This window comes from Doryrhamphus excisus, chromosome 2 (assembly GCF_030265055.1).
Source record: "Doryrhamphus excisus isolate RoL2022-K1 chromosome 2, RoL_Dexc_1.0, whole genome shotgun sequence".
Classification (NCBI taxonomy): Eukaryota; Metazoa; Chordata; class Actinopteri; order Syngnathiformes; family Syngnathidae; genus Doryrhamphus; species Doryrhamphus excisus.
In genome coordinates this window covers 6,700,884-6,713,082 of record NC_080467.1, presented here as the reverse complement: position 1 = coordinate 6,713,082, position 12,199 = coordinate 6,700,884, and the positions used below count along the sequence as shown (strand labels likewise).

Here is a 12,199-nt window from a genome sequence, read left to right as displayed (position 1 = left end):
AATAGTAGTTATTAAATCTATAGTACTATAGAAATACTCCACAATCTTCATTTCTAGAGTACTAGCGCTTGACGGATAAACTATAATCCAAACTCTAAAAACAGGCCCCGTCATTATCGGCCCGATATCAGCATAAAAATGCAATATTGGTCGATATGGGGATCGCATTTTTTTCCCGATCATAAAAATTGCTATTCGAATATGTTGTGTACAACACATACAGTGAAGAAAATAAGTATTTGAACACCCTGCTATTTTGCTATTTCTCCCACTTAGAAATCATGGAGGGGTCTGAAATTTTCATCGTAGGTGCATGTCCACTGTGAGAGAGATAAACTAAAAAGAAAAATCCAGAAATCACAATGCATGATTTTTTAACAATTTATTTGTGTGATACAGCTGCAAATAAGTATTTGAACACCTGTGTATCATCTAGAATTCTGACCCTGAAAGACCTGTTAGTCTGCCCATTAGAAGTCCACCTGCACTCCATGTATCATCCTGAATCAGATGCACCTGTTTGAGGTCGTTAGCTGCATAAAGACACCTGTCCACCCCATACAATCAGTAAGACTTTAACTTGTAACATGGCGAAGACCAAAGAGCTGTCCAAAGACACCAGAGACAAAATTGTACACCTCCACAAGGCTGGAAAGGGCTACGGAGCAATTACCAAGCAGCTTGGTGAAAAAAGGTCCACTGTTGGAGCTATCATTAGAAAATGGAAGAAGCTAAACATGACGGTCAATCTCAATCGGAGTGGAGCCCCATGCAAGATATCACCTCGTGGGGTCTCAATGATTCTAAGAAAGGTGAGGAATCAGCCCAGAACTACACGACAGGACTTGGTCAATGACCTGAAAAGAGCTGGGACCACCGTTTCCAAGGTTACTGTAGGTAATACACTAAGACGTCATGATGTGAAATCATGCATGGCACGAAAGGTTCCCCTGCTTAAACCAGCACATGTCAAGGCCCGTCTTAAGTTTGCATATGACCATTTGGATGATACAGAGGAGTCATGGGAGAAAGTTTTATGGTCAGATGAGACCAAAATAGAACTTTTTGGTCATAATTCCAATAAGCGTGTTTGGAGGAAGAAGAATGAAGAGTACAATCCGAAGAACACCATCCCTACTGTGAAGCATGGGGGTGGTAGCATCATGCTTTGGGGGTGTTTTTCTGCACATGGGACAGGACGAGTGCACTGCATTAAAGAGAGGATGACTGGGGCCGTGTATTGTGAGATTTTGGGGAACAACCTCCTTCCCTCTGTCAGAGCATTGAAGATGGGTCGTGGCTGGGTCTTCCAACACGACAACGACCCGAAGCACACAGCCAGGAAAACCAAGGAGTGGCTCCGTAAGAAGCATATCAAGGTTCTAGCATGGCCCAGCCAGTCTCCAGACCTGAACCCAATCGAAAATCTTTGGAGGGAGCTCAAACTCCGTGTTTCTCAGCGACAGCCCAGAAACCTGACTGATCTAGAGAAGATCTGTGTGGAGGAGTGGGCCAAGATCCCTCCTGCAGTGTGTGCAAACCTGGTGAAAAACTACAGGAAACGTTTGACCTCTGTAATAGCAAACAAAGGCTACTGTACCAAATATTAACATTCATTTTCTCAGGTGTTCAAATACTTATTTGCAGCTGTATCACACAAATAAATTGTTAAAAAATCATGCATTGTGATTTCTGGATTTTTCTTTTTAGTTTATCTCTCTCACAGTGGACATGCACCTACGATGAAAATTTCAGACCCCTCCATGATTTCTAAGTGGGAGAAATAGCAAAATAGCAGGGTGTTCAAATACTTATTTTCTTCACTGTAGATATGTCATGTGACACGTATGTGTTCATTTCACTAGATATGTCATGTGATGCATGCGTGTTCATTCCACCATAAGATATGTGTCATGTTACACATACGTGTTTATTCCACCATAGGATACATGTTACATATCGGGATCGTATTTTGCCAATATGGGACGTCCCGCCACGTTTACATGAGGAGATTTTCCTCTTTCCGAATGGAATCTTTCGGAATGACGTACCAGAAAACAGTGTATACATGGAAAGGAATATTCCAATCTTCTGTCTACATGCACCGCTATAATCAAACGGAATAGTCAATGGGGGCATGCGCAGTAAAACGTAAACAACAACGCCACAAAGATGGCGGACGAGAGTGTGATTACCACGGTTGTTGGGACAGTTGCTACGCTTTTTTTAAAGCAGCAACTTTAAAGTTTGTATCAAAAACTAACTTTAGTCGAGTGATAACTGCTCGCCGCTATTTTCAAAACCTGAGAGACATCTGCGTGTTACGTCACAGCTGAGCATGCACTGAAAGAACGCACCCTGACAACTTTCCGATTGAGCGGGTACAAGATACCTCAATCGGATTGGGGAAAGGAATATTCCACCCCTGTGAATCCGATTATATATTCATTCGGATTGGTACTTTTCTTTCGGAATGAGGTGTATACAAAGGTTACATTCTTTCCGTTTGAGCAAATAACCCGAATGGAATTGGAATATTTGGGTCCATGTAAACGTGGCTTGTGTAAGGGCATTGAGATTCCCACAACTGTCCTCCATGTTGGATTTCTTTCCCCTCATAGTTGGAATGCAGTTTGCTTGACATAAATAAATAGCAGGTGGCCGTGACAGAATGACGACACTCTGATTTGTCTGATTTAGACAAGGGCGTCCTGCACAAGTCTGTGGTTCTCGGCGGCGTAGTCCACATTGTGGAAGAGATCCAGCTCCTGAAGCAGTCAGAAGCCATCCAAACCTTGCTGCTGTCGTCTGAGGTCGGTCTTTTCTGGAACGTTAGCACAGTTCGGTGACTCCAACAGAGGAGCCGGGAGTGGAACTGACTCTTCCTTTGGCGTTCTGATGTGCTCCCACAGACGCGGTCCATTTACGCCGGATGCGACTCAGGAGTGGTGCAGTCACCCACATCTCTCTGTGGCAGGTACCAGTCCTGTTATGACTGTGTGCTGGCCCGAGATCCTTACTGCGCCTGGGACCCTCACACTGCTCACTGCACCAATATCCTTGATACGCCCAGCCAGCAGATGAGGTGACTGACAGCTTTTACGTCGCCAGCTTGGAATGTCATCTCATGTCATTCACCATGAAAACATCCTGTCTCTAGGAGGCTGATTCAGAGTCTGGATGGGGATGCAGACAAGTGTCCTAAAGGTAAGGAGGATAGCAAATTTTTTGGATGGAACCCTGCTCATTCTGGGTTCTGTTAAATATCATAGCTTATTACACATTATTCATTGCTTGGCTGGGGAACGGTAAACCAATGCCATATTGGCTTTTATTATATGGGCTCTTTTACACACACGAGAATATGAATATGTCACAATGCCACTTATGGAATTGGCTTCCAGATTTCATAATGTAAGATGAATGGCGGCATCTCCAAGTCTTAACTAAACCAACAACCAAGTCATATGGAACCATGGTTGCTCCCATTTGGCGGTTTTGAAGGTGAATTCCGTCAGAGGGATCTACAACCCAACTGATTGATCTCCCAGGATAATAATAATAATAATAATAAATTTTATTTATATTGCACTTTACATTACAGAAATCTCAAAGTGCTACAAAGAAAGCATAATACCTACAGTGAAGCAATAAAACAACACAACCAAAGGTATATATTAAAAAAAAAAGAGGCTAAGAAAAGTCTTTAGGCTCCGTTTAAAGCAGGGGTCTCAAACTCAATTTACTTGGGGGCCACTGGAGCTCGGGTCTGTGTGAGACTGGGCCGCATGAGGTTTTCCAAAAAAAACCTGCATTTATTAAAAACAAAAAAATTTAAAAAACTTCGCTTTGGTTCCAATTTTCTACAGTAAAAGCTCTGATAAAACATTCCACATATCTTACTTTTTATTTTTCTACACAAAATGATGAAAAATAAATAAACAAATCAAGAATAAAGAAAATCAATCAATCAGTGATAAATAAATAAATATAATAATAATAAAACGGCAAATAATAAAAACTTAAGAAACCACATATAGTTGGTGGGTAGACAATTTTATTTTCAGATTAAAATGAACAAAGCATTATTAGAGCCCTGTAGACATGACAAAACACGACTATAGTCACATTTATACTTTTTTTATTTACAACATATAGCGCAACCGCAGGGTCTTGAGACACATGCTAACTCGCAAAATAGAGAGCTAGCGAACTAAACTGTAGCCTTCAAGTTATTTCCTTTAAACTTAAATAGCCAAAAACTTACCACTTCCACACGGATAGGGAGGATAACTATTAACAGTTATTTAACCTTTAACATGAACATTAATCAAACGTAATAATTTTTTCTGGGTACATGATACCATACAGCAGGGGTGCTCATTAAGTCGATCGCGAGCTACCGGTCGATGGCGGAGGTGGTACTGGTCGATCGCTGGTCGATCGTGGCGTGACATTAAAAAAATATCATCCCAGCATCAATGCCGTCACTTGATTGATATACAGGGCAGCCATTCAGATGACAACTGAATGTTGCCCTTCGGGTGACCAATCAAATCAAACAACGTCTCTAAGTGCAGCAGAACTTACGATGTCAGCCTATCATCCATCCCCGTTACTTGATTGACATACAGGACAACCAATCAGATGACAACTGAATTTTGACCTTTAGGTCACCGCTCATGCGTAAACAACGATGCAAAGTGCTAAGCTAGTCGGCGAATTGCGAGATTTTAAAGCCCTCGCTAAAGTTTATGGTCACTAAAATGAGTGAAGGAGCTGGACCAAGTAAAAAGGCAAAAACTGGACCAAGTAAAAAGGCAAAAAACATATCACTTCCATACGGATATGGAATATTATACGGATATTATGATACGGATATTATCCATGACTGATAAACATTTGGAAGTGTGCTTGAGGCTGGCTATCAGCAGCTACTGTCCGGACTATGCAGCCCTGGCTGGTTCAATTCAGTGCAAGTCATCAAAGTAAACTCAGGTAATTACAAAAAATGTTAATAGTTAATTATGTGTGTTTTGCAATATTGGCTCATTTGGTTATGTAAGGTACATCAACACACATTGTACGTACAAATAATCCTCAATACATTTGAAAATAAATAGATGTTTTGCATTTTTGTAGTGGGTAGATCATTTTGACTCGGTCATTTTAAAAGTAGCTTGCATGCTGAAAAAGTGTGAGCACCCCTGCCATACAGCATCCATATCAAACTTGTGCGGCCTGCACTAACATTAAACTTTCATATCAAGGCGGGGGCCTCAAACTAGTGTCCTGTGGGCCACATTTGGCCCATGTTTGAGACCCCTGGTTTAAAGGAATCCACAGTCTGTGGCGCGCTCAGATGGTCGGGAAGAGCATTCCACAGACTGGGAGCAGCCGAGCAGAAGGCTCGATCGCCCATGCTGTGCAGCTTGGTTCTGGGGATCCTGAGGAGGTTGGCTGTGCTAGAGCGGAGGGTGCGTGAGGAGGTCTGGGGGAGGAGGAGTTCCTTGAAGTAGACTGGAGCGTTACCGTGTTACACACTGGTGGGTGAGGAGGGCGATCTTATATTCAATCCTCAGTTCCACAGGGAGCCAGTGCAGTGATTCCAGGATGGGGGTGATCAGGATCATCAGGAACATGCTGGAATTTGGAAGTTGAAAGTGCTTTCCTTTCCCTCGTAGAGCCAGGAATGCCGCTGAAGGACTACCAACTTGTGGCGGTGAAACCTGGGAGCTCCGCTGAGCTGCCGTGCCTGGTGCGCTCCAACGCGGCTCACGTGCTGTGGAAGTCCAACGGCTCGCTTCTCACCGAGGCGTCTCGCTTCCACTTCATCCGCGAGAACGGCCTCCTCATTTACAGCGTGGCTCCAGAGGACCAGGGCCACTACGAGTGCTGGTCGCTGGAGTTCGTCGCCGCCATCGGGAAGAACTTCACTCGCCTCCTGGCGGGATATGTCTTGACTCTGGATCTCCCGCCAGGAGCCCCGCGTATGGGCGGCCATGCGGCAACGGTGACCACCCTCCAGAACCGGGAGGCGTCCAGGACCCGAGGCGGCCAAGGTAACGTTGACACCGACAGACAGCTAACTCCGGCCCTTGCCCCTCCCAATTTTACGGCTCCAGTGCTGCTCACATCCCCGCCCCACTCGTCACTAACCCCACCCCCTACCGAGGTGCTGCCAAAACAGCATCTCCCCCCGAGCGGCAGCGGGCCCCGCCCTGACAACGGGGACCCTGAAGCGGAATATTTGCAGCACAGCAACAGCACGGCGCTCCTTTTCCTCTTCCTCCTCTTTTTTCTCCTCTTCCTGGCCGCCATGGCGTACAACTGCTACATGCAGTACCTCCCAGCGCCATGCCTACGTCTGCGGGCCGCCCTGCTGGGCACTCACAAGACCGCCAGCCAGCCCGAGTACCGCGCCTGCGAAGCGGGCCTCATGGAGGCGTCCGCCACGGACAAGATGAACATGTCCGAGCAGCCCACGCAAAACGGCAGCCAGAATCTGCGGGCCCTGCGCGACACCGGCTACGAGACGGAGCCGGAGTGCGGCAACGGTCGGATACCTTGCCACGGTTTCGGAGACGAGAGCTCAAGCCAGGAGAAACCCTTTGACGTGGACTGCGCTTCCCAGCCCATCCAGTTTGCCGATGCGGATGAACCGTGCTGCTAGCACGTGGAAGCTGTGTTTGTGTTCGTGGAAGCTGCTGCACCCTCGGAGAAAAGCTCATTCCTAAATTCCACATTGGAAACATTGTTTACCAAATTGGTAAGTTATGGGGATGTTTTCCAAAGTGGACCTGGATTTCGTTTGCCCAGGCGGACTAAGTGTTGACTTTGGGCCCTTAGCATCTCTCAGGGAAGGGTTAGCTGGGGGGTCCCCAACAAGTGGAGGCATTTGACTTTTCTGGGGTACCCCGCCATCTATTGTTGGCTTTTTCTGCCCCGGGAACAGTATGGAAGAACATCATCATATGTTGTTATTATGTCAAGTCAGCCATCATTGGTTTTAATAATTTGGGTTTATTTATTGGACCGGGTTACACAGCATCCATCCGTTTTATGCAGAATGTTCAATTTTATGTTTTGCTCTTTTCACCCCCTCACCCCCCACCCTCCCACTCCACTCCGGCAGCCTCCTCGTCACCTTCACTGTCCCCTTCTTCCTCCTCTACTCTGACCTCCTCCTCCTACGTGGAGGCTGGCGAGGCGGAGGTGAGGCTCTTGCCCCCCCTGCTGAAGGACCAGGCTTGGGGACTCCATGCCCATGAGTCCTTCCTCCTCTTCTGCCTGGCTCTGGGTGAGTGCTGGCAGCTCACTTCCTTGCTCGGTTTGAACGCCTAAATCACTTCCTTGCTTGGTTTTGAACGCCTAATCACTTCCTTGCTCGGTTTGAACGCCTAACACCTTAGAACCCGCCTCCGGTGGCCATTACTTTCCTCCTGGTGTCTTCTTGGTCACGTCATTGGCCCAAACTAACGCTGTGGTCGTCTGGCGTCTATAACTGAAGGGGTCCCATACGTGACAGTAAAACCATTATGGGAAGCTGACATTCTGACTTTGAATGTCAACAATTATGGGTGCAGCGTTGCAGCGTTTGTGTCTTCAGGCTGCTGAGATTTGAACCCTTCCATGATCATTCTCGATGGTGGGCTCACTGTTTGAATCCCAATATGTCAGCCGGCCCGTTTTCGTGCCTGCAAACGAGATGTAAATATGTTTGTATAAAAGGGGGGTGGGGCATCTTTGAAGATGTGCAGTACATGAATCAACGTGTTGGGTTAGGAAGGCTAAATAAAGCGTTTCAAGCTAACACTGGCTTGGTTGAGTTTGGTTTCTTTGCTTGCTGCATCACTGCTGTGGTGTTGGTGCTAATAACTCCATAGCTCACATGATGTGACATTTTGAACTGTGACGTCCATATTCTACTTTGCAAATGACGTGGGGCTCCACAGGGCTCGCTGCACGGCCCACAATATGATGTCATGCCTATGAAATACAGCGGAACCTCAAGGTTGTAGATTGTACTTTTTGGAGAAAGCACACCGCACAAATATTTTGGGAGGTTAGAACATCTTCTCAGGTAATGGTTTTATTTCATTTGAACATGCATCACATTACAATTGAGTGCATCCCAAGTTTTGGTTGAATTTTATTTTCTACAAAGTTGGGGGGGGGGGGTGCGGCCCACAGCCCATTGTATAAATATAATTTAATATGAAAACATTAAAAAAATCTGTCATTTTAGAAGAAAGTTAAAATATATAGATAAGAGAAAAATGTATTCTAAGGAGATAATTGGTTATCCTTGTAAAATTACTTATTTGAAGGAATAAAATTTTAGTCACATTATGAAAAGTCATTTTTAAAGGTCATATTATGGAACCCAAGAACAGGGTTAAGTTCAGTCCCAGACGTCATTTCAAGAAAGCGCTTCTATGAAGAAACAGTTGGATATTCCAAGGCCAACAGCAGCAGAAGAAATGGAAAAAGACCTGAAGTTGTGTGCTAACAAAAAGGTTAGCATCAAGTTCCCATGATGGGGAGGAACAGTTGATGGAGCCGCTGTACCCCCACCAACGGTAATTTATCCAAAGGAGGCTGAGAGCGGCGATGATGGAGCCTGTGACCTCTGACGTCCTCCAGGCTTTTGCGGTAGCTCAGTACAACACGGCAAAGACGACATAACTCAGATGATGAAACCAAGTGAGCTGCACGTGTTTGCTACTCTGCTCTTACACAACATTCATGGTGAGTGGACTTTTGGGTTTTTATGACCTGTATGACATAGATGCCCTCCTACACTCGTACGGGTGGGAATGGTGAAATGTCATCTGTGGAGTCATAAAGCTTTTAGGATGGTGTGACTTTGACCCTGGAATGGAGTCATTCCACTTAAGGCCAAAAGCCCAAATAAATGTTATGTGACCTTCAAGGTTCCACTGTTGAACATAGAAATAACGGGTCAACATCAAGTACCATTCTGCCCCCCAGGTCCTAGTGATGTCCACATTGACTGGCTAATGAACGGCCGCGCCCTGGACGGGCCCCGAACGGAGCACCGGCGCCCGCTGACTCAGAACACGGTCCTGGTGAGCAGCTGGCTCCGAGAGGGCCCGCTGATCCAGGACGCCCGTTACCGCTGTGTGGCTGAGGCCGGTACAGGAAATGACGTGTCAGAGGTTGACCTCCACCTCGTTATCGGAGGTACCTGCGGCTGCGAAGACGGAAATGCATGCCCCGTGGGCCGCCATGGCCGACACCATCGGTGCAGAGATGTGTTTCCTGTAGTGATGTTGGTTATTTGACAGATGAGGAGAGCGCCCCGTCCAGGGATTTCAACCAATGGAGGAGTGCACTCACAGAGCATGAGCAGCTGCTAAAAAGATGGGAGAAATCCTGGGTAGGTGTCTTCCCTCAGTTTGGGTCTGTACTGGTTTTAGGACGACTTCCAGTTTAGGATGCCCGTACATCTTTCAAGATCAATCCAAATGAATTGGTTCATTTTAACTCAAGAAAAAAACATGTTATATATTAAAATATAAAATAATAAAATATAAAAAAATACATGTATTATATTTATATTATATTTATTATATTTATATATAAATATAAAAAATATAAAATATGTTAGATGTTATATATAATAGCCTCCAGTTATTCCCTTATGCCAAGAGACTAACCCCATCACAACCTCCATGGTCCTGTGTGAAAAAGCAACTTCCCCACACTCCAGAGCTAAAACATAACTGAGATTTAATTTTAATTTTTAATGCAAACATGAAGTGTGTATTTACAACTGTGATAATCACATAAGGTGGATATTTACAATATAGATGAGAAGGTGAAGCAATTATATTTTTTCATTTTTTTGTCCAGAAGTTGAGGATGGGGAGAAATATCTAGATCCTTTTCCCGTTTGGTAGATGATCTGATTTTTGGAGTTTGTTATTATTTTATAAAGCTTGGGACGGTACTTTTTCAATATGCTGTCTATGAATGAAGAGATATATTTTACATAATTCAATTTTTCTCCCCCCACCTTGTACTTCTGGATTAATGCATGGAATGATATGAATGTGAATGATTGAATGTGATATGAATATTGTTATTTTCAAATAAGTGGTGAAGGTGATGGCCATAGGTTTGATGAAATGTCACTTTTTGATTGACTGGGGTAACTGGTTTGAACCAGTTAGTGGGAGTGGTGGCTATCATAGTGCACTGGTAACTGGTTTGAACCAGTTAGTGGGAGTGGTGGCTATCATAGTGAACTGGTAGCTAGTTTGAACCAGTAGTGGGAGTGGTGTGTGTCATTGTGAACTGGTAACTAGTTTGAACAGGTTAGTGGGAGTGGTGGCTATCATAGTGAACTGGTAACTAACAAGTTTGAACCAGTTAGTGGGAGTGGTGGCTATCATAGAGAACTGGTAACTAACAAGTTTGAACCAGTTAGTGGGAGTAGTGGCTACCATAGTGCACTGGTAACTGGTTTGAACAAGTTAGTGGGAGTGGTGGCTATCATAGTGAACTGGTAACTAGTTTGAACCAGTTAGTGGGAGTGGTGGCTATCATAGTGAACTGGTAACTAGTTTGAACCAGTAGTGGGAGTGGTGGCTATCATAGTGAACTGGTAACTAACAAGTTTGAACCAGTTAGTGGGAGTGGTGGCTATCATAGTAAACTGGTAACTAGTTTGAACCAGTAGTGGGAGTGGTGTGTGTCATTGTGAACTGGTAACTAGTTTGAACAGGTTAGTGGGAGTGGTGGCTATCATAGTGAACTGGTAACAAGTTTGAACCAGTTAGTGGGAGTGGTGGCTATCATAGTAAACTGGTAACTAGTTTGAACCAGTAGTGGGAGTGGTGTGTGTCATTGTGAACTGGTAACTAGTTTGAACAGGTTAGTGGGAGTGGTGGCTATTATAGTGAACTGGTAACTAACAAGTTTGAACCAGTTAGTGGGAGTGGTGGCTACCATAGTGCACTGGTAACTGGTTTGAACCAGTAGTGGGAGTGGTGGCTGTCATAGTGAACTGGTAACTAGTTTGAACCAGTTAGTGGGAGTGGTGGCTATCATGGTGAACTGGTAACTGGTTTGAACCAGTTAGTGGGAGTGGTGTGTGGCATAGTAAACTGGTAATAGTTTGAACCACTTAGTGGGAGTGGTGGCTAACTGGTTCAAACAAGTTCTCAGTTTATGATAGCCACCACTCCCACTATCATAGTGAACTGGTAAGTAGATTGAACCAGCTAGTTACTACGTTGGTTTGATGAGCTGAAATATGTAAGTGTGCCAACACGGCAAGAAGAGAAATCAGGAAAGAGAAATCGTGTCCTCCAATTGGCTGGCAAGCAGTGCATGGGTAGACCCCGCCTCTCCTTTGAAGTCAGCTGGGATAGGCTCCAGCTCACTGATGACCCTTATGAGAACGAGCGGTACAGAGAACGGGAGAATGGCTGGACGGCCAGTTTCCCAGTAGGATCCAAACCAGATTAACCACAACAGCTTGGTGCTTTTTTCCTTTTTTTCCACGCCACAGGCAAACTGTGATGGCCGCTGAGTGAAGACACCACCAGCCTCACTTCCCTCGGAGAGGTCATGAACCCAGACCTGATACTTTTTGACAAGGAGACAAGGCGCCGAGGTCACTTGGACAGCATCACTTGGCTGGTTGGGGGATTCAAGGGAGAGGAAGCTCTTTGGAAGACCGTGAGGAGCCCATTCGCTCCGACCAGACGCTCCAGGGTGGCTGGGGGTGACTTTAGTTCGGAAGAGGTCTTTAAAAGTTCCTTATTTGCACTGGATGTTTCTATCATGTCCGCTCGGGTCCTGGATGTTGGTCACATGGACTACCCTACTGTAGTAGACTCTCGGAGCCAGGGGTGTTTTCAGCACATTGTCTTCAAGATTGATTTGATACAGATGTAACACGACGTTGATGCTGGATTTCTTTACCATTTCCATCTCATTCCTGCCTAAATGTGCACCTTGGAATCGGGAATAAAGGCCACTTTCATCCGTGTTACTTCATGGCAACATGGATGTGCATGTTTTTAATTACAAACCACAAAGTAATTACCTTGAATTGCACCCAAAATCTTCCTTACAGACTTTTCAGGAGTCAAATAAGAATTTTACTTTTAAGAAAAGTAACACAGGTCAACCTGATCTTTGGATATAAGGTACCATAGCACCC

The 12,199-nt window shown here is 45.1% G+C and overlaps 1 protein-coding gene across 5 annotated transcripts in view; it reads left to right on the top strand.

The window, feature by feature from the left end:
- Positions 1 to 12,100, top strand: part of sema4d (sema domain, immunoglobulin domain (Ig), transmembrane domain (TM) and short cytoplasmic domain, (semaphorin) 4D) — a 40,620-nt gene extending 28,520 nt beyond the window's left edge. For 4 of the 5 annotated variants that reach the window (XM_058058759.1, XM_058058782.1, XM_058058770.1 and 1 more), the window contains 4 exons: positions 2,701 to 2,813; positions 2,913 to 3,085; positions 3,161 to 3,207; positions 5,685 to 7,287. In XM_058058759.1, the coding sequence (XP_057914742.1) occupies positions 2,701 to 2,813; positions 2,913 to 3,085; positions 3,161 to 3,207; positions 5,685 to 6,673 (1,322 nt within the window). In that variant the 3' untranslated portion in view covers positions 6,674 to 7,287. Of the gene's footprint in view, positions 1 to 2,700; positions 2,814 to 2,912; positions 3,086 to 3,160; positions 3,208 to 5,684; positions 7,301 to 8,994; positions 9,208 to 9,311; positions 9,404 to 11,542 lie in introns of those variants that run through there. The other variant, XM_058058796.1, reaches the window with a different exon arrangement.
- The last annotated feature ends 99 nt before the right edge of the window (positions 12,101 to 12,199 follow it).